This window comes from Lampris incognitus, chromosome 6, assembly GCF_029633865.1.
Source record: "Lampris incognitus isolate fLamInc1 chromosome 6, fLamInc1.hap2, whole genome shotgun sequence".
Lineage (NCBI taxonomy): Eukaryota > Metazoa > Chordata > Actinopteri > Lampriformes > Lampridae > Lampris > Lampris incognitus.
In genome coordinates, this window is record NC_079216.1 from 24879468 (window position 1) to 24906858 (window position 27391).

The window sequence follows — 27391 nt, forward strand, 5'->3', positions numbered from 1 at the left end:
CTTTGGAATATCATCCGCATCAGAACACTTTCAGAAGCGTTTAACGCAGATGCTTGACGGCCTAGAAGGAACTTTGTGTCATGCGGATGACATCCTGGTGTTCGGTGCCACGCCCAAAGAGCATGATGACAGGGTGCATCAAGTGTTGCAAAGACTGCAGCAGCAGGGCCTAACTGAATGACAAATGTCAGTTCGCAGTGAAGCAGGTCAAATTTCTCGGACACGTTGTCAATTCAGAGGGCATACAAGCAGATCCTGAGAAGATTAGGGCAATTAGAGAGATGCCACCACCCAAAGATGTGGCCGACATAAAACGGTTCATGGGGATGGTCAACTATGTGGAGAAATTCTCTCCTAACATCGCAGAGCTCACTGGGCCAATCAGAGAACTCCTGAAAGCAGAAAACATGTGAACGTGGGGAGCAGCGCAGCAGTGTGCCTTTGAAAAGATGAAAAACAAGCTCAGCTCATCTACTGTCCTTGCCCAGTACAGTCCAGAGAAACTGACCAGAGTGTCAGCAGACACATCATTTTACGGATTATGAGGGGTCTTACCTCAGCTTCAAGAATCTGGAGACTGGAGGCCAGTGGCTTTCATATCTCGCAGCATGACTGAAACAGAGCACAGATATGCCCAAATTGAAAAGGAGGCCCTTGCTGTCACCTGGGCTTGCAAAAGATTTCAGAACTACCTCCTGGGCCTACACTTTGTGATGCGAACTGACCACAAACCGTTAATCAGTCTTATCAGCCCAAGGCCGCTGGATGACGTCCCACCTCGTATAATGCGCTTCAGATTGGGACTTCTGTTAGGGTTTGTGGAAGACCCCAAGCGCACGACACCAGACAGAGATGGGGTTGGCCGAAAACTGGCGTACTTTATTCCTTACGCATACAAATAGTCAAACACAGGGAGGCAATGAGCGACAAGAAAAACGGAAAGTCTAAGGGGAAAAACTCGCGGGTAATCCAAAACGGGAACACAGCAGGATACTTCCATGGGGAAACTTTGCAAGGGAAAACATAAACCAAGGGCTGGGGTGAGTTCGGAGAGAAAAGTACCGTGAGGGAAGAGTAGCCGCTACTGCGAGGAGATTACAACACGAACTGACAACGAGTGCGTGGGAGGCCACCCAACTTAAGCCCAGCCCTGACGGCTAAGCCCGGCCCTGACGAGCTGATTGGCTGCCGGCGTGGGGTGGGCGGGCCACGGCGCGGGGTGGGCGAGCCATAACAACTTCTGCATTTTTCCTACTCAATCGTACATGTACCAGGGAAAAATCTTATTGCAGCCGACAATCTATCAAGAGCTCCACTCCAGCATACTGCAACAGAGGAAGACCTTGCGCTTCAGAATGACGTGACAGCTCAAATCAATGAGGCTATCCAGCAACTCCCGGCCTCCCCTGAGAAGTTGCTACAAATAAGAAGAGCACAAGAAGAAGATCCAGTGTGTAAGCAGCTGTCCTCCGTGATCTACACAGGGTGGGAAAGAAGCAGTTCTGCGCCACAGTTAAAGCCTTTCTGATTATATAGAAAAGACCTGTTGATGGTGGATGGCCTGTTGATGAAAGGAAAGAGAATACTGATTCCAGCAAGCATGCAACAGGACATCTTGGACAAAATTCACCAGGGTCACCAGGGAATGGTGAAATGCATGGCCAGGGCCCATGAAGCAGTGTGGTGGTCTGGGCTGACAAAACAGATTAGAGAGCAGGTATGTGTGAAATTTGTGCTAAAGAGAGTCAAAATGCCACAGAACCTCTGATGACCACACCCTTGCCATCACGCCCATGGGAACGGCTAGCAGCTGACTTATTTGAGTGGAAGAAGGGTCAGTATTTAGTAGTCATTGATTACTATTCAAGATACATTGAGGTTGCCAATTTAACGAGCACTTCAGCAACAGCTGTGATTGTGAAAATAAAAGCCATCTTTAGCCACCACAGGGTGCTGGATACACTTGTCACAGACAACGGACTGCAGTTTACTGCTGCAGAGTTCGCAGATTTTGCTAAAGATTACAACTTTCAACATGTTACCAGTAGCCCCCGTTACCCGCAAAGCAATGGGGAAGCTGAACATACGGTAAAGACTGTGAAATCCTTGTTGCAGAAGAGTGAATACCCCCACAAAGCGCTTATGGCATACAGAGCAACTCCTCTTGCCCATGGAGTATCACCGGCGCAGCTCCTGATGGGACACAACATCCAAATACTCCTTCCGGTGTGTGGAAGCACTCTCAAACCAGCATGACCAGACTCGAGAGCTTTTGAGTTGAAAGACCAGGAGCTTAAAAGACAACAGGCTGAAGGATACAACAGACGACATAGAGCACGGGAGACACCACCACTCCAACCAGGTCAGAGAGTTTGGATACGGAATGTTCCACACACAGGGGTCATCTCTGGATCAGCAGGGACACCACGTTCATATGTGATCCAAACCTTAACAGGCAGTCTCCGAAGAAACCGTTGTCATTTGAGAGTAGTGCCTTCACCGTCTGGAAGCCAGCCGGACTCTGGACCACACACCAGAGTTGGCGGGGCAGTCAAGCCTGTTAAAAGACTGAATTTGTAGTTTAGTGTTGTGAGTACACATGGAGCAGAATAACCTCCATACCACAACAGAGGATCAGGTAGTCTACCCTACCTCTCAGTTAGGTTATGTACTTGTCTTGATATGTTCATATGTCAAAAAAAAAAGGAAAATGAGATGTGGAATGTGTGGCAAGAAATGTGTTGTGAAATGTGTGTCTAGATATGAGATGTGAAATGTGAAGTTAATTTAACTAGTTTACATATGCTCACATTTACAGAGATGTTTAAGGTGCCAGCTGTTCCCCTGCCTTGTTCGTAAAATCAGCATTAGGCTTTATTAACATATGATTTAAGTTTTCTGTAAAGATCCTGAAAGTATCAGTTTAAAAGGGGGAGATGTAGTGAGCAGGTTGTGATATGTAATGAGCGCGCATGCGCGAGTGTTGAGACTTAAGATATGCCTAGTAAATGGTCAACGTTATGCCTTGGTGTCCGGTCCATTCATTACTAATGTAAGTACTATAAAGTACAAAACAGCAGATGCACTGTTTTATTAAACAAGACAGACTATCATGAGGAAGTTATGACATTACTCAGCGGCATAAATACTTATGATCCCCTGAAACGAGATCCAGACAGTAGTTACAAGAAAAAGGTGATAGATTGTCTGAATCTGTTAGAACAGGACAATGTTTTTGACAGAATTTTGTACCACAGATTATACCCAGGGGAAGCTACACCTAGTCTGTATGGTTTACCTAAGACTTTTTTTTTTAATGCATGCTCAATAATCCAGGTAAGACAATCACCGTAAGTTGAATCAGCCCAACTGGGCAGGTTTATTGAGAGAGAAACGTCTCATCAATAATCTAAATGACCTCTTCAGTCTCAACTGACTGCAGGTATCCCCCACCTTTTTTGCAGCCATTCCCAAATCTTCTGTGAATAGTACACATCGCCACTGAAACTCCAGTTGATGGCCGCAGCAATCCTTATATGAAACCTTTCACTGCACCGTGCAGTAAGGGTGGGGATTCCTGCAGTCAGTTTAGACTAAAGAGGTCACTTAGATGACTGATGAAACGTTTCTCTCTCAATAAACATTGTGTCCAGACGGATGCTGGCCAAGAGAATGGCACAACACAGAAGAGCTAACACGTCAGGCCAGGACTCCACAGTCCACACCCATCTACAGGACAGTGGCCACTCTTTCAAGGATGAGGATGTGCACATCATTGATAGGGAGGAACGCTGGTTTGAATGGGGAGTCAAAGATGCCATGTATATGTGAAGAGGGAACGAGCATCCCTGAATGGGGGGGGGCTAAAGGTACCATCTGTCACCATCTTACAGTGCTGTGATTGCAACGATTCTCTAGTCCACTGTGAATAGTACACGTGGCCATTGTAACTCTAGTTAATGGTCATGGCAATTTGCATATGAAACCGATCATTGTTTTTGGTCGTTTTGCCACTGTAATATTTATAAGGGTGGGGATACCTGCAGTCAGTTGAAACTGAAGAGGTCACTTAGATGAGTGATGAAACGTTTCTGTCAATAAACGTTGTGTCCAGATGAAATGATTCAGTTTTCTTTGATTTTCCTACCTGGATTATTGAGCATGCATCCCACTGCTCCTAGCTACACAAAGGATGGGTGAAATGCAGAGAAACATTTCCCCATGGGGATTAAATATAAAGTATATATAAATAAATGTTTGCATGTTGTCTCATATCACATTGAAATTGGTGTTAATGTCTGTTGCATACTTGGCGACTCTGAACCTCCCAAACAAGGACATCAGTTTCCCCCTGGGAGAAGCTTTTCTACCTTATCCGGTCTGGTCTTTGGCCGTCCATTTCAAAACTGGCAGTTCGCCAGGGCAGACAGCACGCTGTTTAAAAGGGAATGAGAGGAGTTGATTTGGGTGTAATGGAAGATAATCCCTACCACTCCCTCTGATAATTTAATCCATCTAATCCAACCCTTCTACAATTGCACCTCCATTGCGCCCGATTACTGCTAGCGCAGCATGTCCCGATTTTAGCAAAAAAGTATTAGCCACCCCTTAGATCGATTTTAGCCGCGAAGTAGTGTCGGTGTTAGAATGTCCAACTCCCCTACAGAATCTGACATCCCTTGGCGTGAACATGTTAGGGTTAAGGAGTGGAGGTTAGGGGGTGGGGGCTGCGGGGGGAGGGGGGTATGGGTTGGGGGGTAGCCAAACCTAACATAACCTCACACTGAGGGGAGTTAGAAAATTCTATAAAATGTGCAGTAGTGTCAGATAAGCTCATCCGCTTCACTGGTGGCATCGCCCTGTGTGTTTCCAAGTCAAGCTGTCCGTATTTAACATATTTTGAAACATACCCAAATAATATACCATGTTGACACAAACACTTGATGACAGCCGATGAAATCAGCTGTTAGTAGCGGTAATACAAGTGAAGTGATGCAACACCCGTGATGTTATAATCAATAACACAGTTCTAGGCCAATCGGATCCCTTTATCAGAAACAGCTGTTGTATAATTTTAAATTAACCAATAGAGAAAGAACTTAAATCTATAACAGACAAATGGTTCTGTCAGAGTGTGTACAATTCTTCTGCCTGTTCTGCACCTTATGCCAACACACACACACACACACACACACACACACACAGAGTTGTATTTAGTGGTTAAGTTACTGGGCCTCCTCGCATAGACCTAATATCAAGGACTCCAGAGAGAACCGAACCCTGTTATCAGCCTTTCTGACAGTCCAACTGACTGACTGACGTACGTACTGACAGCTTGCTAGGCTGATTTCCATTGTGCAGTGTAAAGAATTAGGGATATGAAGACAGGATGAAGTTTAGCACACATTGGGCATAAACACTTATTATCCCCATTAGTATTACTTCTTTTTTTCTTTTTTATTTATGATTTTTCCCTTTTTTCTCCCAATTTAGTGGTCAATCGACCCCTATTTTAGTTCAAACACCCACCCTCGTACTGCATGCATTCGCCAACTGACAAGGCGACTCCAGGCCGAACCAATGCTTTTTCCCCACACACAGAGATGCATTCACGTGACGAACACAAGCCAACTCCGCCCCCCTCCCGAAGACAGCGTTGCCAATTATTGCTGCTTCGTCGAGTCCGGCAGAAAAAACAATGAGCAGTCAAGAGAAAGACCTTATGACTGGACAAAATGTTTGTTGTTCTATTGTTGTTCATGTCTATTCTATAAACCTAACCTGATTGATGAACTTTAATATGCAACCCTACATACATTTCTTTATTATCAGCTTTTACAGACAACATTTAAGCACCTCATACATATTTAAGTAGATAATTTCTGATATTATCTATACAAGTAACTCTAGCATTCATTTCTGTGTGTGTGTGTGTGTGTGTGTGTGTGTGTGTGTGTGTGTGTGTGTGTGTGTGTGTGTGTGTGTGTGTGTGTGTGTGTGTGTTAGTGGTTTACTCTTTCACACAGTTACACAAGGGAAAGTAATGGGTTGGTGACTTCTTCCACCAAAATACAATGTTCTTCATTACTTTGAAGAAAAGCTGATGGTTACTCACTTTTTGCACATAGATACAGGATATATTCATTACAAGGTCCATTACAAGGCACTGTAATCACAGTTGCCCTAATGTCATTTACCAGGGTCTGTGTCACCATTCAGAGTCATAGGAAACAGAAAAATAGATCTCCAAATGGTCTGTAGAAAAAAAAAATTTTACCTGCAAGGTTTTCATTTACTCTGTAGCAACCTATCATTCCCACATTACCACATAACTTTCCATTACCACATAAATTTACATAACCACATGACTTTACATTCCCACATGACTACATTCCCACATGACCACATGACTTTGCATTCCCACATGACCACATAACCTTACATTCCCACATGACCACATGACTTTACATTCCCACATGACTTTACATTCCCACATGACCACATGCCTTTACATTCTCACATGACCACATAACTTTGCATTCCTACATTCCCACATGACTTTACATTCCCACATGACCACATAACTTTACATTCCCACATGACCACATAACTTTACATTCCCACATGACTTTACATTCCCATGTGACTTTACATTCCCAAATAACTTTACATGACCACAACTTTACATTCCCACATGACTTTACATTCCCACATGAATTTACAGTCCCACATGACCACATAACTTTACATTCCCACATGACTTTGCATTCTCACATGACTTTACATTCCCACATGACTTTACATGACCACATGACTTTACATTCCAACATGACTTTACATTCCCACATGACTCTACATTTCCTCCTGACTTTATATTCCCATATGACTTCACATGCCAGCATGACTTTACATTCCCACATGACTTTACATTCCCACATGAATTTACAGTCCCACATGACCACATAACTTTACATTCCCACATGACTTTGCATTCTCACATGACTTTACATTCCCACATGACTTTACATGACCACATGACTACATTCCCACATGACTTTACATTCCCACATGACTCTACATTTCCTCCTGACTTTATATTCCCACATGACTTTACATGTCCACATGACTTTACATTCCCACATGACTTTACATTCCCACATAACTTTACATTCCTTCATGACTTTACATTACCACATGACTTTACATTCCTACATGACTTTACATTACCACATGACTTTATATTCTTACATGAATTTACCTTACCACATGACTTTACATAACCACGACTGTACATTCCCACATGGCTTTACATGACCACATGACTACATTCCCACATGACTTTACATTCCCACATGACTCTACATTTCCTCCTGACTTTATATTCCCACATGACTTTACATGTCCACGTGACTTTACATTCCCACATGACTTTACATTCCCACATAACTTTACATTCCTTCATGACTTTACATTACCACATGACTTTACATTCCTACATGACTTTACATCACCACATAACTGTACATTCCCACATGACTTTACATGACCACATGACTTAACATTCCCATATGACTTTACATTACCACATAACTTTACATTCCCACATGACTTTACCTTACCACATGACTTTAAATAACCACGACTTTACATTCCCACATGGCTTTACATGACCACTTGACTTTACATTCCCATATGACAACATAACTTTACATTCCCACATGACTTTACATTACCACATGACTTTACATTCTTACATGACTTTACCTTACCACATGACTTTACATAACCACGACTTTACATTCTCACAGGACTTTACATTCCCACATGACTTTACATTCCCACATAACTTTACATTCCCACATGACTATACATTACCATAGCTTTTACCACTTCTTTCAATATATGAATAAGAGTAGTGCAATGGAGTATGGGTGTATTTTTGTTTGTTTATCTGACCCTTTTCATCAAGGGACCCAAACATGAAATGTGGTCACTCACTATGAAACCCAGCTTGAATGAAACATGTTAGTACGTTGAACTGGCAATCTAGTTTCCTTAAGTCTTCAAGAAACACGATTACTAGATTTTTTTTCCTGATATGTGGAAAAACGTTATAGAGCCATGTGCTATTGTGCAGAATGGAAGGTGAAATTACAGCAAATCCATTTATCCATTGGTAGTGCAATAGATGAGTCCATTTTAGTTTTCAATATTCCCCAATACATGACTGACAGCATGTACCATCCCCTCCCCACCTAACCTTCTACTCCTTTTACCTCTTTTTAGGTCTACTTAAAGGCTCCTATGATCCTGAATGGTGTGTGTGTAATCTGGAGAGGGTGGATAGACTTACAGAGACTGGATGGGATGGGCTACTTGGAGTACGATGATGAGAGAGCCCAGGTAACACACATGGGACTGGTGCACATGTCAAACCGCCCTGCTGTTCATGATGTTCTTGCTGCAGATGAATATGCATTCACATGCACTTGTGCAAAACTGACTCCCACGTGTGTACTATATATTCCCTTGCCAACATATTCCTTTGTCTCAATATTCTACAATTCAGCTTCATGAAGACTCCCCTCCTAGCATCTCCATTGTTTTTCTGTCCTCTAAATCCTATCCCGCTACAAAGTTTTCCTCTTTCACTTTCACCTGTAGACTGTCTACTTGAAGACAAAAAATATCTAATGTCCTTTAATTGTATTTCTTTACATAACATGTCTTTGACATACAAGACCCTCCAAGGACACATGAGTATTTCTAAAGTTGTGCAGCAGCTGCAGAGGCTGTTAGCCATGCTATGTGTTGTGTAAGACAGTGTTGTGTCCTCCTACTTCAGTGAAAAGGATGAGGACACACATACAGTGCATCCAGAAAGTATTCACACCCCTTCACTTTCCCCACATTTTGTTATGTTACAGCCTTATTCCAAAATGGATTAAATTCCTTTTTTTCTCATCAATCTACACACAATACCTCATAATGACAAAGTGAAAAAGGTTTTGTAGAAATTTTTGCAAATTTATTAAAAATAAAAAACTAAAATATTGCATGTACATAAGTATTCACACCCTTTGCTATTACACTCAAAATTGAGTTCAGGTTCATCCTGTTTCCACCGATCATCCTTGAGATGTTTCTACATCTTGATTAGAGTCCACCTGTAGTAAATTCAATGGATTGGACATGATTTGGAAAGGCACACACCTGTCTATATAAGGTCCCACTGTTGACAGTGCATGTCAGAGCAGAAACCAAGCCATGAAGTCAAAGAAATTGTCGGTGGACCTCCGAGACAGGATTGTATCGAGGCAAAGATCTGGGGAAGGGTACAAAAAAATTACTACAGCTTTGAAGGTCCCGAAGAGCACAGTGGTCTCCATCATTCGTAAATGGAAGAAGTTTTGATCCACCAGGACTCTTCCTAGAGCTGGCCGCCCAGCCAAACTGAGCAATCGGGGGAGAAGGGCCTTGGCCAGGGAGGTGACCAAGAACCCGATGGTCACTCTGCCACAGCTCCAGCGTTCCTCTGTGGAGATGGGAGAACCTTCCAGAAGGACAACCATCTCTGCAGCACTCCGTCAATCAGGCCTTTATGGTAGAGTGGCCAGACGGAAGCCTCTGCTCAGTAAAAGGCACATGACAGCCCGCTTGGAGTTTGCCAGAAAGCACCTAAAAGACTCTCAGACCATGAGAAACAAGATTCTCTCGTCTGATGAAACCAAGATTGAACTCTTTGGCCTGAATGCCAAACGTCACGTCTGGAGGAAACCAGGCACCTCTCATCACCTTGCTAATATCATCCCTACAGTGAAGCATGATGGTGGCAGCATCATGTTGTGGGGATGTTCTTCAGCAGCAGGAACTGGGAGACTAGTCAGGATCGAGGGAAAGATGAATGGAGCAAAGTACAGAGAGATCCTTGATGAAAACCTGCTCCAGAGCGCTCAGGACCTCAGACTGGGGCGAATGTTTACCTTTCAACACAACAACGACCGTAAGCACACAGCCAAGACAACGAAGGAGTGGCTTCGAGACAAGTCTGTGAATGTCCTTGAGTGGCCCAGCCAGAGCCCAGACTTGAACCCCATTGAACATCTCTAGAAAGACCTGAAAATAGCTGTGCAGCGACGCTCCCCATCTAACCTTACAGAGCTCAAGAGGATCTGCAGAGAAGAATGGGAGAAATACCCCAAATATAGGTGTGCCAAGCTTGTAGCTTCATACCCAAGAAGACTTGAGGCTGTAATCGCTGCCAAGGATGCCTCAACCAAGTACTGAGTAAAGGGTGTGAATACTTATGTACATGCAATATTTAAGTTTTTTAATTTTAATAAATTTGCAAAAATTTCTACAAAACCTTTTTCACTTTGTCATTATGGGGTATTGTGTGTAGATTGATGAGAAAAAAAAGGAATTTAATCCATTTTGGAATAAGGCTGTAACATAACAAAATGTGGGGAAAGTGAAGGGGTGTGAATACTTTCCGGATGCACTGTACATCTCTGAAAACACTGTTTTTCTTTTTATCTCTGTGTTTCTCTTGTCTCTTCCCCTGTCCTTCTCCTCTCTCGCTGTGTGAAGCATGAGGATGCTCTTGCCCAGGCAGCGTTCGAGGAGGCTCGACGCAGAACCAGAGACTTTGAAGACAGAGACCGTTCACACAGAGAAGATCTGGAGGTGAGCAGCAACTGGGTCTAGTGTATGATGATAGGACCAGGAATTAGGATATGATGTTTTTTATTGTTTTAGGTAATGTTGGGGATTAAGGGAACAGGAGACTTTTCGGGCAGGAGGAGAACTTGTTGAGATGGAAAGGCGTGGAGCAGAACATGGCATCAGTAATAATGGCACTTTAAGAATTTAAGGAGTGATTCTTGTTTACCTCTACAGAGTAGAGTAAGGGGTCTATTAATTACTCAGATTAATCTATTCAAGCAAATTATAAAGCCATCTCAAAGCATCTTTATAAATAGTTGGCTTGAATGCTCAACTTGCTGTGCTGGCTGCCCATGCAAAATATTATCCTCAGGCAAACGGCTGCTCCACATGCACTTTAGCAGTGTGGTACACTTCTCATTAAGTCCTGTTTGTCATAGACTGCAAATGTGTTGCAAGGTACAATGTTTGCAGCAATAATAATAATATGAATAATAATAAGCCAATAATATCCTGGACTGTTGGCTGTGCAGTGAACATGTGTAAAGGTTTATGTGATGTGCAGCCTGATGGAGAAGAGTATTTAAAACCATGTGTAAAACCAGGCCACACCAGTCTTATATTTCTAGTAGCAGCTTAATGAGATGTGTGATTGTGCCTTTTCAAAAACTTTTTCTCTCCAAGTTTAATTTTTACTGTTTTTACAATAGGCTTAGTGCATGATCAGTTTGACGATAAATCTAAATGAATAATTGATTTGATTTGATATGACATATGACATATGAATGACTTTTGAGTGATTAAATTCTGTAACATGTTCCAAAAGCTTAAGAGGGGAAATTAGTTTGTTGTTTTCTTTGTAGCAGACATCATATAAATATACACTGAACATTTAGAAATAGGAACAACACTGGAAACAGTCATATATGATGCACATCAAATATAAACCCTCTAATAATCAGTTTTGTGACTGCGTTTCATCTGTTGGAATATCATCAACCTCAACCTGATGATCCTGGCATTATCATACATGCAACTAAATTTACATGATCATACATGCATTATCATACATGCGACTGAATTTGCATTGTCTTACATGCATTACCATAGATGAAACTGAATTTACATTATCTTACATGTATCATACATGCAACTAAATTTACATTATCTTTCATGCATTATCATACATGCAACTAAATCTGCATCTTGCATGCATCGTCATACATGCAACTGAATTTACATTATCTTACATGCATATTATACATGCAACTAAATTTACATAGTCTTACATGTATTATCATACATGCAATTAAATTTACATGCTCTTACATGCATTATCATCATGCAACTGTATTCACAAAACTGTTTGCTGGAGGTTATAGTTGTGTTAGGCTTGAAAGGATCATTGAATGAGACAAACTAATTTTCCCAGCAAGGCTTTGGGGAGACCAAAGACATCCTCCTTAAGTTTATGACCTAAGAATGAACCCCAAATTGTTTATTTTTTAGGACCCTGTGGTTTCTAAAATCTGGGACTGATGACACACAGACAGACAGCCAGCAGAACAGAACAGGGTCGGTGTCCTCCACTTCGCCGTCTATCACACTGTCATGCACTAAACCACCGTGTGTGTGTGTGTGTGTGTGTGTGTGTGTGTGTGTGTGTGTGTGTGTGTGTGTGTGTGCGTGCGCGCGTGTGTGTGTGGTAGCCCACCTGTATTCATTTATTTGTGTAATATTGTGTGTTTGTTTATGTTGGTATCCATGTGTGCTTGCATACTGGGAGGAGACACTTGTATTCCACTGTGTGTGGTGGAATGAGTGTGTTTGTGAACCAGACGGGAACAGCAGCAAGTGCTAGCATGCATTATTATTATTATTATTGTTGTTGTTGTTGTTGTTGTTGTTGTGTTATGACTCATCGTGATTTAAGTACTGTTTGTATATTGAGATAGAGAAAGGTTGGGCAAGTATCTAATTTATTATAATTATATAATTGTATACTATGTATATAGTGTAATTATGTACTAATTAGTAGTATATAATTTAGATGTGATTAGATGAATAAATTTGTAGAAGTTTACTTTTCGATGGTACACACACAAATACACATGCACTGTAGCTTGGAAACATCTCAACAGAGAGAACAGGACAAGAATAAACAGATGAATAATAAACATAAACACAGAAGAAGAAGAAGAATAAACACATAAATTATAATAAACACAGATGAATGATAATTAACACAGATGAATGATAATTAACACAGATGAATAATAATAAACACAGACAAATAATAATAATAATAAACAGATGACTAACAATAAACGCAGATAAATAATGATAATAAACACAGATGAATAACAATACACACAGATAAATGATAATAAACACAGATGAATAATAATAAACACAGGTGAATAATAATAATAAACACAGATAAGTAATAGTAAAAAGATGAGTAATAATAAACAGATAAATAATAATAATAAACATGAATAATAATGATAAACAGATAAATGATAATAAGAATAAGAATAATAAACACATGAATAATAATAAACACAGATGAGTAATAATAACAAACATAGATAAATAATAATAATAATAATAATAAACACATGAATAATAATAATAAACACAGATGAATGATAGGCGGCATGGTGGCGCAGTGGTTAGCACAGTCGCCTCACAGCAAGAAGGTTCCTGGGTTCAAGCTCCGGGGTAGTCCAACCTTGGTGGGTCGTCCCAGGTCGTCCTCTGTGTGGAGTTTGCATGTTCTCCCCATGTCTGTGGGGGTTTCCTCCCACAGTCCAAAGACATGTAGGTCAGGTGAATCAGCCATACTAAATTGTCCCTAGTTGTGTGTGTGTGTGTGTGTGTGTGTGTGTGTGTGTGTGTGTGTGTGTGTGTGTGTGTGTGTGTGTGTGTGTGTGTGTGTGTGCGTGTGTGTGTGGGCCCTGTAATGGTCTGGCGGCCTGTCCAGGGTGTCTCCCCGCCTGCCACCCAGTGACTGATGGGATAGGCTCCAGCATCCCCACGACCCTGAGAGCAGGATAAGCGGTTTGGATAATGGATGGATGGCTAATAATAATAAACACAGATGAATAATAATAATAATAATAATAATAATAATAAACACAGATGAATAATAATAATAATAAACACAGATGAATAATAACAATAAACACAGATAAACAGACAGAAAGAAAGAAGACACAGAAACAAGCAGAGGAAAGAGTGAGTGGCAGGAATAGTGAAAGATGGCAGTCTCTTATCTCTCATGTTTCTTCCCTGCAGCTCTCGATGGAAAACAGCTTCCTGTCTGCCTCTGACTTAACACAACTACGTCCTGTGTGCCTCTGACTTAACACAACTACTTCCTGTGTGCCTCTGACTTAACACAACTACTTCCTGTGTGCCTCTGACTTAACACAACTACTACGTCTACCTCCACCAAAGCACCCACCACGCAACATCCCATGTACATGCTTTCACATGATCTATCCTGTAAAGCACTTTTAACTCTATTGTGAGAACTAGTTTGTAAATAATGGTAGGTAATTATTACTGTAATTATAGTTAATAGTAGCTATTAATAATAGTGGCAGGAGTAGTGATGTTAAAGACCAGGTTTACAACATTAAATATTGATAATTAAATGATTATCCATCTAAACTATCTACCAAGACAAGTTTCTATAGCTGCCATCAGCAGATGAACAGACGTTAACTAATGACCTACCGTATGATAAAAAATACCGTCCTACACGGGGAAGATTGGCTGAATAGCATCAATAAAACAAAATGGTAAGAAATAACAGCGTATACCTGAGACATAACCACCTGTGTCCACTAGATGGCGCTACGGCTACATGGAAGAAATGCAAGTTAAAATCCTAAATCGATATCTCAGCCAATTTAAGCATTTTAATTACGGTTCCTAGATCATTATTCAGGAAATTGTTTGCTGAGGAGCACTAGTTGGTCGCTACAAGGCGAACACACTCATTCAGATGTGAGGACAAACACACAGTCACCTGAAAGCTCTGCAAGACACGTCTGAATTTATGACCTGGAGAAGATCAGCAGCCTCTGGACACGTGTCACACAGGCTCTTCTGTCTGAGGCTGTTCATGTGATCGTCATGTACGTGTGTGTGTGTGTGTGTGTGTGTGTGTGTGTGTGTGTGTGTGTGTGTGTGTGTGTGTGTGTGTGTGTGTGTGTGTCAGAGTTATAGAGAGGCAAGGATAGAGAGAAAATGAGAATGAAACTTGAATTGATTAATTCAAGTTATTGTTGTGACTAAGAGAAAATGTGTTTAACCTCGAATACACAACTCCCATCTTCAGCAGTGATGAGGTGAGAAAGGACCTTCCCCTCCTGTCTCGTGTGACGATTGGATTCGTTATGTCCTGTGATCAACACTGAAGATAAGCTGGAGTGTTCGTTAGGTGATCTCGTGTCCTGCTATACATCAGATAGTCATGTCGACAGCATGAGTCTCGTGGAAGGAAGCTCTTCTGGTCTTCCTGAAGTCCGTTTGCAGCTTTATGTGGGTCGAAGGCCACTGTGTTATCTATGAAAAGACTTTTCTTACTTCTCTCTTGTGACATTCCAAAGGGGGGCAGAAAGATAGAGAGACGGGGAGAAAAGGGGGTCCTCCTCACTACAAGATCCAACATAATTCTGTAATGTCAGACTACAATCACACTAAAATCGCTCGCTGTGTGTTTTACTATGGGTGCGCCTGACTTCACACTGCTCAATAGTTGCCCACAGTCAGACTCCGCATTTCTGTGGTTTAAGCTTGTGACTCCACCCCTCCCTCCCTTCCTTCAGTCTCTTCTCCCCCTCTCCCTCCCTCCCTCTCCCTCTCTCTCTCTCCCTCTCTCTCTCCCCCTCTCTCTCTCTCTCTCTTTGTCGCTCTCTCCGTCTCTCTCTCTCTCTCCCTCTCTCTCCCTCTCTCTCTCTCTTTGTCGCTCTCTCTGTCGCTCTCTCCGTCTCTCTCTCTCTCTCTCTCTCTCTCTCTCAAATTCAAATTCAAATGTGCTTTTATTAGCATGACAAATACACATTTGTATTGCAAAGCATTTTCACATAAAGGACAATAAGAATGCACCAATACACAACATATATATATATATATATACATCAACACATGCAATACAACAACTTGCACAGCTACGTCATGGCAACAAGATCCTGTGTGAGGGGATGTGTGAATTTGTCTGTCTCTTCGTGTGTGTGTGTGTGTGTGTGTGTGTGTCTCTCTCTCTCTCTCTGTTGCCCTCTCTGTCGCTCTTTCAATTCAATGCAATTCAATATTTGCTCTTTCTCTGTCGCTCTCTCTATCTGTCTCGCTGTCTCACTCTGTATGCCTGTCGCTCTCTCTCTCTCAAATTCAAAAGTGCTTTATTGGCATGACAAATAGGCACCGTCTCTTGCTGTTATTCTCTCTCTCTCACTGTTGCTCTCTCTCTGTCTCTGTCTGTCGCTCTCTCTCTCTGTCTCTCACTCTGTGTGTCTCTGTCTGTCTGTCTCCCTGTCTCTCTTGCTCTGTGTCTCTCTGTCTCTCACGCTGTTCCTCTCTCTCGTTCACTCTCTGTCGCTCTCTGTCGTTCTCTCGCTCTGTCTCTCACTCTGTGTGTCTCTCTCTGTCTGTCTCCCTGTCTCTCTTGCTCTGTGTCTCTCTCTGTCTCTGTGTCATTGTCTCTCAATTCAATTCAAATCAAAATGGCTTTATTGGCATGATATAACTGTCTTTCTCTCTCTCTCCCTCTGGCCTCTGGTCACAACTAAAAACTTAGTGATGTAAATCAAACAATAATTAATCAGTCCATCAATGCAACATGCTGACCATATGGGCAGGTTAGCATGAGGGGAAAGTGAGCCCCACAGATTTAAATGCCCCTGCTCTTTAAAGTTGTACCAACACATCATTTCTTGAAGTTTAATTTCCCTCTTAGATTATATTCCCCTTCTCTCTCTGAGAATATGTTTTGTATATTATTCAGTAGGAGATTGTTTCTTGCTTTCAACTTTATGAACAATACAGTGTGTGTGTGTGTGTGTGTGTGTGTGTAACATCAGTATGGTTTGCCAGTTAAGTGCTCATCTGCATTGTCAGCATCACTTCTCTGCAGTGGAAGCTGCAGCCAAGCTGGTCGGGGATGAGGGCACCATGGCAGTATAAATGCAGTATAAATGATACGCAGTATAAATGCAGTATAAATGGTACACAGTATAAATGCAGTCTAAATGGTACACAGTATAAATGCAGTATAAATGCCATATAAATTTATTTTTGTAATTTAATAAAATTTAATGACATTTTTTTCTGGCACAGGATACAAATCCTGTACACCAGACTTGACAAATCAAAACAAACAATCATACAAAAAAAGAACCACAATATAGTTATTAAAATCACAATAAACTCACAAATAATCACAAATCACATAAATACAACAGTCTCTCAAATACATTAGTCTCACAAATAATCACAGTCACACAATACTCAAAATAATCACCACTCAGTTTTATAATTGTATAAAACGTAGGTAACACTTTATTTTAGGGGGTTGGATAGTAATAAGGTGTAATTATCACATAATTTCTTAGAAATAAGGTTGCAATTACCTTGTAATTTCCTAGTAATAAGGCGGTAATTTTTACAGGTAATTTTACAGCTAACCTTAACCCAAATTACAAGGTAATTTCAACCTTATTTCTAAGAAATTACGTGATAATTACCACCCCATTACTAGGAAATTGCTAAGTAATTTCCGACCCCCCTAAAATAAAGTGTAATCAAAAAGTCTTTTGTTGACCAAGATTTATCTAATCTATTTTTAAAAGAGTTAAGTGAAGGAGCTGCACCTCATCCCCTGGAAGTTCCTTCCATGCTCTTACAGCACGAACTCTGAAGAAGTGTTTCTCTTCTCAGAGTGGCACTTTAATGGCAATAGTTTTAAGGAGTTCCCGCTTAACGCATACCTATTATTCCGAAAGTAGGTAAAATGCCATAAATGCCATATGAATGCAGTATAAATGCAGTATAAATGCTACACACTATAAATGCAATATAAATGGCACGCAGTATAAATGGTAAGCAGTACAAATGCAGTATAAATGCAACATAAATGCAGTATAAATGCAACATAAATGCAGTATAAATGGGAAAGAGAGAGCAAAAATAATTCATTGCTGTGCCACCTTTTCATAGTGACAAATTAGAATACGTTTTCATATGAAAGTTAACATTGTCTTCTGTGGATTGAGCCGGTTTTATGATGGTAATGTTGACTGTAAAACCATAGAATCACCAAAGACAGGGCCTTTTACTCTGAATGCTAGAGTCTGTTTAAAGCTACAAGGTGAAAAACATCATGCAGGTAAGCCAGCAGCTGTCAACATGATGGATAGTACAGAAATGTATGTAGAATAAATGTGTTTTTAAGTACAGAAATACACACACACACACACAAAGACACACACACAAACACACACACACCTTATCTATACTTGTGGGGACCTCTCATTGACTACATTCATTTCCTAGCTCTTAACTCTTAACTTTCACGCTTAAGCACATACATACTGGCATGCATGTACACACACATACACAAACAAACATATATATATATATATATGTGTGTGTGTGTGTGTGTGTGTGTGTGTGTGTGTGTGTGTGTGTGTGTGTGTGTGTGTATTCATGCACAAAGTATACAGGCACATGTAAACACAAACACTCCACTGCTAGAGCACACGGAATGTGTGGACTCTTGCACAACACTCACACATAAACACATATACACACACTCCTCAAACCTGGAGTTGTGATTTAGTAGGCTACCATGTGTGTGTGGATCAATAGAGAAGCCCACTTTATTTGCATTTGACATTTACATTTTTAAAGATGGGCATTAAAAACATTTAATTCCATCCATATTTTTTTGTGTTGTAATTTGCCCATTTTAATCTTTTCTAAACTCATTTTCAATTTATGACTGGCCTTTTCATTGTTAATGTTGTTGGGTGGGCTGTAGAAATAAGATAATCTCCCTTTATTATGTGACTGATTTTTTTTTTTTTTGCTTTTCCTGCTGTAGAAGAAATAATGTAAATTATTCCAAATGGAAACAATGGACAGGCCTACATTTTATTTTTTTTTGCACAATACTTTAATTTTTAAAGGTTAAGGTTCCTGAATCAGAATAGGCATATAAACACAGACATAGACTCTGACACACACAGCGTGCAGCAGGGACAGCTTTGACACAAACAGCCTGCAGCAGGGACAGCTTTGACACACACAGCCTGCAGCAGGGACAGCTTTGACACACACACAGCGTGCAGCAGGGACAGCTTTGACACACACAGCCTGCAGCAGGGACAGCTTTCACACACACAGCCTGCAGCAGGGACAGTTGACACACACACAGCCTGCAGCAGGGACAGCTTTCACACAAACAGCCTGCAGCAGGGACAGCTTTCACACACACAGCCTGCAGCAGGGACAGCTTTGACATACACAAAGCCTGCAGCAGGGACAGCTTTGACATACACAAAGCCTGCAGCAGGGACAGCTTTGACACACACACAGCGTGCAGCAGGGACAGCTTTGACACACACACAGCATGCAGCAGGGACAGCTTTGACACACACACAGCCTGCAGCAGGGACACCTTGGACACACACAGCCTGCAGCAGGGACAGCTTTGACACACACACAGCGTGCAGCAGGGACAGCTTTGACACACACAGCCTGCAGCAGGGACAGCTTGACACACACAAAGCCTGCAGCAGGGACAGCTTGACACACACACAGCGTGCAGCAGGGACAGCTTTGACACACACAGCCTGCAGCAGGGACAGCTTGACACACACAAAGCCTGCAGCAGGGACAGCTTGACACACACAAAGCCTGCAGCAGGGACACCTTGGACACACACAGCCTGCAGCAGGGACAGCTTTGACACACACACAGCCTGCAGCAGGGACAGCTTTGACACACACACAGCCTGCAGCAGGGACAGCTTTGACACACACAGCCTGCAGCAGGGACAGCTTTGACACACAGCCTGCAGCAGGGACAGCTTTGACACACACAAAGCCTGCAGCAGGGACAGGTATGGAAGAGCAGAGGATAGAATGCACATCTGTTTTATGATGTACAAAAGGTGCTTCAACAAAGTATTAGTTTAGGGCTGTGCACACTTATGCAGCCAGGCTATTGTACATTTTATCATTACTTTTTCCCCCTAAAATAATTTGATTGATTTTCATTTTATTTTTATAGGCTGAGGGTGGGAAAAGTTCTGACATGATTTATTTTGGTTTCATCTTTTTACATCACAAAAACCTGCCATCTTAACAGGGTTGTGTAGACTTTTTTCCCCACTGTGTACTTGGATTGCCTGTGGACATTCTTCATTCACTTTGATGACAAATCAAAAGATCATAAAGAAGTGGCCCATAGCTATTACTATATGTAGTTAAGTTATTTAGACTTAACTATAGTGGAGTCAGTTTGTGTGTGTGTGTGTGAGAGAGAGAGAGAGAGAGAGAGAGAGAGAGAGAGAGAGAGAGAGAGAGAGAGAGAGAGAGAGAGAATATTAGGGGGCTATTATGGTGAGTCATAGAGATATCAACTACATGTCAGTTGAACTGCGTAACCTTTTTATCTGCTCTCTTTCCGACCTTTCTCCTTTTCCTTCTTTCCAAGTCCCCATTTACTTTCTCCCTTTCTTTTTCCACCATTGCCTGTACCCCTACATTCTTTATTTATTTTACTGTCCTTCTAATATCTCCCTCTTTTTTCCTCAACCATCCCCAGCCTTGCCCTCCCCTCTCTCCTTCACACAGCCATCTGTGTGGGATGAAAGACTTGACTCTAGACATGGAATCACATGTATCCATCTGTGTGGGATGAAAGACTTGACATGGAATCACATGTATCCATCTGTGTGGGACGAAAGACTCGACTGTAGACATGGAATCACGTGTATCTGTCTGTGTGGGATGAAAGACTTGACTCTAGACATGGAATCACAGTATCCATCTTTCTAGGATGAAAGACTCAACTGTAGACATGGAATCACATGTATTTGTCTGTGTGGGATGAAAGACTTGACTCTAGATATGGAATCACATGTATCTGTCTGTGTGGGATGAAAGACTCGACTTGGACTCGACATGGAATCACGTGTATCTGTCTGTGTGGGATGAAAGACTTGACTCTAGACATGGAATCACATGTATACATCTGTGTGGGATGAAAGACCTGACTCTAGACATGGAATCACATGTATCCGTCTGTGTGGGATGAAAGACTTGACTCTAGACATGGAATCACATGTATCTGTTTACAGTCAGACCAGTCACTCGTTTGGCACAACATAAACATGCCACACCAAGTCCAAATATTTTTAAAGGTCTTGTCATGTTGTCTGACAGTGGCTGAATGATCCTCTCACTTGCAAGCTAGCTGGCTGCCTGCCTGCATGTGCCCATTGGTTTGCCTGTCTATATTTACATCTATATTTACGTCTGTATTTATGTTTATTTTTGTGCCAGACAGTCTGCATGTCTGCCAGTTTATCTGTCTCTCGGCTGTCCTGTTTGTCTGCCCACTTGCTTGACCAAAATATCAACATTATTTCCATTTATGAACTGCAGCAACAGATTGGGCACGTTATTATGAAGCACTGTGGGTCCATCTAGTGGAAATTTAAGAAAATTCAGTTTGGATGCCCTGTTGACAATCCCACATCACTTGACAGTAAAAATTGTGGAGTGGCTTTTTAAACCCAACATTCGATCTCAGGGCATATAATTTCCCTTCAGCATCGTCCTGTTATTTCTCAACCAGTCTTAACAAAATCTCCCTGTATTGTTATGACTTTTAGTTCATCACTTGTTCAGAAGGTAATGAATAGTAACAACAGAACAGGTGATGAAGAGTAATGAAGGTAATGAAGAATAACAACGGAACAGTGCAAACAGGAACACCTTTCATTTCCACCTACATGCAAACTAGAACCTCAGCGTGTCTTGACTTTATTACTGATGAAGTTAATCAAACACCACCTTTGGAGTTGGTGTTTTCTGGAACTTCAGCAATTTAAAATGTGGTCCTCTTACTCCGGCTCCACGTAAAATTCAGAATAATCTACAAGATCTTACTAATTACATTTAAAGCTCTGCATGATCTTGCCCCCAGCTAACATTTCTGATCTTCTCATTCCTCATTCCACTTCCCGACCACGCCAATCCTCAAACCTCCGTCTTTTATCCACCCCTCACTTCAACTGCAAAACGAAAGGTGACCGCACCTTTGCAGTCTTAGCCCCAAACCTCTGGAATAATCTTCCCCAGTCCATGAGATTCGCCGAGTCTTTGGGCTGTTTTAAGCAGCTTCTAAAAACCCATCTTTTCAGGCAAGCCTTTTTATAGAGCCCCACCCCTCTCTTCTGTCTTGTTTAATTTTTAGCTTGGTCGCTTACTCCCTATGCCATGTTTTATATTCATTCAAATTATTTTATGTATTTACTCGTATTTTCTGTATTGAGTGTAAAGCATGTTGTAACTGTTTGTTTTTAAAAGTGCTACATAAATAACATTTTTCCTTATTTTTTCCTTCACATTTCTTCTCCCTCTATTTTTTTTATTTTTTTTATTTTTATTTTTTTTTACCTTTTGTCCCTTTCTCCTCTGCTCCCCCCTTATCCTTCCATCCCAACCTGTCCTCAGTCCAGGCGACAGCAAGACCCCGGGCCTGGCTCCAACATGGCCAACGCTGACGTCGAACACAAGAAGCGCTGAGGAAGGAGAAAAAGGAGGGGAGGAGCACAGGACTAGTGTCATTTCTCTTTCAATACATTCAACTGAAAAAAAGTCATTAGAAATTTACTACAATGCAGCATTTCTTTTCATTATTTATTTACAGGCTTGATAGGGCAGCCCTCACAAAACAAGAAAACCAGCCCCTTTTCAATATTTCAAGAGATTCACCTGACTGAATTGAAAGTTAAGCCAACCCTAGAGAAAGAGGGGATTGAGTAGGGGTGCGGAGAAGAGGAATAAAGAAACAGCAAACTTTGGCAACAAAAGTAGTTCTGCACTTTCTATTAATAAGAAGTGAAAAAAGAAAAGTACTCAATCAAATCAAGGCAATCTTAGGTTATCAGTCTTTCAAGTATACAATATAATTACAAATCAAGAACAAATGAAGTGATTCAAGTATAAATAAATCCTCTCTGAATTTTTTTTTTTTTTTTTGCCCAGGACTGAAGATTTATGGAGGAAAAGGGTGGAATCAAAAATCAAACATACATTAATGCAAGACACAGCCATGCTAGCAGGTCATAAATGGGACGTGGAGGAAAACGGACAGAAATGAGGAGGGAGATAGGCAGGAAGGGAGAGAGACAAAACATAGATGACAGGGTTGGGGTCAGGGTTTGGGCTAATGGTCAGGATTACCAAGGAAGCACATTTCAAAAGTAGGTTGTTCGTTTTTGACAAATGATTCTGCATCGTGCAGCGATGTACAATGCGTCATGTTTGGGACGTACTCAGTGACTCCCCCACCAAAGCCAGCAGACATCCTGAAGCCTGCTGTTTTCTGGGACCAAAGCTCACTCTGCTGGAAAATGAGAGTGGGGGGGGGTGAGGAACGGGATGAGGGGAGGGTGAGAAAAATGGTAGGGAGTGAGGCAAGAGGGAAACATCTCAAAGGGATTGTTTCTTAAGAAAGGGCTTCATTGTTGGGCAGGTAGGTGGGTGCAGAGCAGTTACAGAGAGTTTTGCCAGGTTGTGCTATAGCGCTACTTTTGCTGCCCATCTCTAAAGCTGAGAATCGTTTTGCTGCGGTTTGTGTTATTGCCCTCTGTCCAATCATCACAACACACTAGAAATTCGTTAAATCCAGAATACAAGATACCCACCAAAAACCACTAAATTGTGGAGTCAAAATAGCTTCCAGTTAAAACTATAACTGCCATTGAAATCTACATGGAGAAAGATGGAGTGTTTTTATGGAGTATTTGTGAGTACATGAGGTGTACAAAGAATCAGTCCAAACGTTCTTCGTCTCCCAAGGGGTTTTGCACTGTTCGACACATGGACTCGAGCCCCATCCCAATACTCCCCCTTAGTCTACCCCTCCATTTTGCATGCCCCCCCCCCCCCCATAGTGCAGGGTGTTTTATTGGAGATGGAGGGGTAGTGATCATCTAGCCCTCCAGATGGCTTGCCAAACGAAGCATTTTCAGATGGAGACTCGAGAACGATCGGTCGAATTACGTTGTGAAACATCGCTGAATCAGTACTTTTAAAGGCTTGTACAAACGTGGGTATTTCTTTGTAAATAATAATGCAAAAAATGTAAACTCAATGGCAATATCTTAGTTTAATGCAAATACAATGGCCTATGTGATTGATTCTTCATGACAAACAACTTAATTGCTACATATGTCAATTTAAACATTTTTTGTGACATTGTACTCATCACCCATAATAAAAAAGTGGGTGAAGGCATGTCACAAAATGAACAAAACTTGACACCAAAGATGTCATTCAAGAAAAAAATAATTAATCGAATCAGCTCAAAGTAGCATGAAAATGAATTAAAATAAAATGTAGTGAGATGTGCATTCATTCTTGTTCTTTGTGTTAATAGTCTTAACGTTTGTCATGGATTTAAAAAAGGTCATTGTTTTAAAAATGAGTAGAACTAGATTTGATCCCCTTCTATTTGCAAATGGGAAATATACCCACCGAAATGATCAAGTCAGTTAAATCAGAATTGCTTCCTGGCAAGCCGTCCCTGTGCCGGAGGACATCCGTGAGTTGAACGGATGGCACACCAGACGGATGGTCAGTACACGCTAGTTACCAGCAGTGTCCAGTGACATGGGTTCGGGGGTAGGTGGATAATGCTGGTGACCACATTCTTCTTGTGACTTTCACTGGTTATTCCGCTACTGACGATGTAAACGAGGGGCGTCCCGTTCCGTCATTGAATAGTTTCCCCCTCTTTTCCGTAGCTTTGTTGTGAAGGGCCACTCTGACGGGCAGGATTACAGGGGCAGTAATGGGACAGGGCCTTGGAGTGCATGGAGTCCACTACAAAGATCTGTTTGTATACGTCATTAATCACAAATTAACACTAATTTTTACTCAATAGATGCATCTGAAGCAAGATTATTTTTTACTCAGTGTAAGTCAAAATATTTTGCCAATATTGACAGTCAAAAATGCTTGATATGTATGTCCACCAGTTGCCTTAATTAAAGTTATATTCTTTTTGTCAGTAATTTTATAAATTTGCGTAGAATTTGAGAATCCAAATTATCCCAGCATGCTTTGACAGCATCCCAGAGGTTTCTTTTGTGGTGTCACAGTGTGTTTCGCCTTTCCTTTTCAAACATACCCAGTGAGATAAGGGTCGCGTGCCTGCGTGAGGAAGGCCATGCCAGTCAACTCTTGTTCCTATTCCTGGTACGGCAGGTCGTCCGGGAGAAGCTTGAATGCATGTTTCAGATCTTGGTCCTGCTGGAGAATGAATCCTCTCCCACACAGCTTTAGACCAGAAGGTGGCATGCCTCTGTAGACTAGAACGGTGCTTTTGGGTTGGTCAGAGTGTTCTTGTAGCCCCCGACTCCAGAATAGACAACACAGCCCCAGATTTCCTTTTCTTGCAGGCGTCTCCTCACATAACCCCTTAATTACAAGTGAAAACTTCAAGTACTGATTCATCTTTAAACAAGACTTTATTCCAGTCTTCAACCGTGAAATTTCTTAACTGTTTTGACTTGTTTCAGATTGAAGAAGTGGTTCTGAAACTGCTACTCTTTCATGAAGGCCACATTTTACAAGTCATTTCTTGGACTGTAATCTTACTAACTGTTGTTCAGCATTCGTTGGTTATCTGGCTTTGAGTCTTGGATGTTGATGCTGTTCTGATTCTTCAACACATTAGGTTAACATGTTGGTCTTCAGATAGTTGGCCTGATCTTGCCTTGGATGAAAGTGACCTGGTTTCTGAAAATCCCTGTAGCGTATGTTGTGCTGTCCGTTTAGAAACTTTCTGTTTAGCTTTAGTCTGGTGCTTGGCTGGTCCTCCACCACTCAGGAACGTGGTCTGACCCTTAACAACATCACTAAGATCTGCTGATATCTTTACAAACAACTTTTCAAAGCATGGCTCTTCTGTCCACTGAACAACTTGCAGCAGTGATGACGACACCCAGAACAACACATTAACTATGTCGATATGTAGTACTACTACCAGACAAAACCCATTAATTATGTCGATATGCAGTACTACTACAAGACAAAACACATTAGTTATGTCGATATGCAGTACTACTACAAGACAGACTACTCACACAGTGTGTTAGCAGTGTACATGTACTGCAACACCTACATGAAACAGAAGCTGTCACAATATTTGGAGGAACTGAAAGGAAATGATTTGCAAACAAAAATCTTTCGAGATTTAAACTGAGCACCATTCTTTCTCAAACAATTCCTTTTACTTGTTTGTGTCAATATTCTCTGACATTCTTGAATAACAAATACCATGTGAGCAAAAGTTGTGTTAGTTTATGATGAAAACAAACAGATATTGGTAGTGGACGCAGACCCAAGTGTATGTTGTTTCTACTTTTGAAAATTGGGATTTTCAGCTCAGATCTAGTTAATATACATCTATAAATCCTCCTTATCCTCATAAATAAATCATTGTAAACGTTTAAATGCAGTCTAAATATTATTCCTTATCCTGTTACAGCGCTATTGTAATGATGCAGTGTTTTATTGTCATTTTGTTTGAAAGTCATGATGTTTACTTTTTATATTACTCTTCCTATCTCTCATATATATATATATATATATATATATATATATATATATACACACACACACATTTTTAGTCCCTATTTGCATATTGTTATGGGCTAGTAGTGTATGCAGTAGATCACTGTATATTCACCTGAGTTAAAGATTGACTACAAAATGTCTCCAGAAAAGGGGCATTAAAGGACTTCTGTGCTTTTATTTTTGCTGTAGTTGGTGTTGTTTTAAATGTTATTCTATTTCATTTCATTCCTGTATATTTAAGGACAGGAGTTATATTGTCACCTTCTCCTCACAACGATCTACTTCCTTAGCTGATCCCAGTGAACGCGGGTTGGGCTTTAGTCTTGTCGTTTTGTTAATATTGTGTATTGTGCAACAAAAGCTTGTTTCGATTCCATTGTTTTTCATTCAGTGTATTCAACAGTTTTATTATAATAACCATAACGAAGAAAAAAATCTCTTTAGCAGAAACTTAGTGCTTTTCTTCTTCTTGGTCCCGTTTTAAGAAAAGACACTGTGTGCATTTGAATAGAGTAGAACATTTGTAAATTTGAAGTGTTGAACCATGATGTCATGTGTTGCTTATATCATGTGATCTACAGGAAGTCAGCTCCTAAAGTTAATAAAAACATTTGATGTTTTTCAAGTGACATCCATTTTTAAGATTTTACAGTGTATCAGCAGCATTTCACTTAGGTTAAAAAATGTACTAACATTTATAATTATTACTCAATTAGGATTTTTAAAAAATGGCCAAATTTTGATGATATTGTATAAAACTGCTGGGATAGGCTCCGGCACCCCGTCACCCTGATTAGGATAAGCAGCTTGGAAAATGGATGGATGGATGTATAAAA

The 27391-nt window shown here is 41.1% G+C and overlaps 1 protein-coding gene across 3 annotated transcripts in view; it reads left to right on the forward strand.

Moving 5' to 3' along the window:
- Positions 1 to 23333, forward strand: part of cbfb (core-binding factor subunit beta) — a 116205-nt gene extending 92872 nt beyond the window's left edge. Inside the window, exons 4-7 of one of the 3 annotated variants that reach the window (XM_056281919.1) lie at positions 8287 to 8403; positions 10591 to 10686; positions 12175 to 12240; positions 22422 to 23333. In XM_056281919.1, the coding sequence (XP_056137894.1) occupies positions 8287 to 8403; positions 10591 to 10686; positions 12175 to 12204 (243 nt within the window). In that variant the 3' untranslated portion in view covers positions 12205 to 12240; positions 22422 to 23333. The remainder of the gene's footprint in view (positions 1 to 8286; positions 8404 to 10590; positions 10687 to 12174; positions 12241 to 22421) is intronic. The other 2 variants (XM_056281920.1, XM_056281918.1) reach the window with 2 other exon arrangements.
- The last annotated feature ends 4058 nt before the right edge of the window (positions 23334 to 27391 follow it).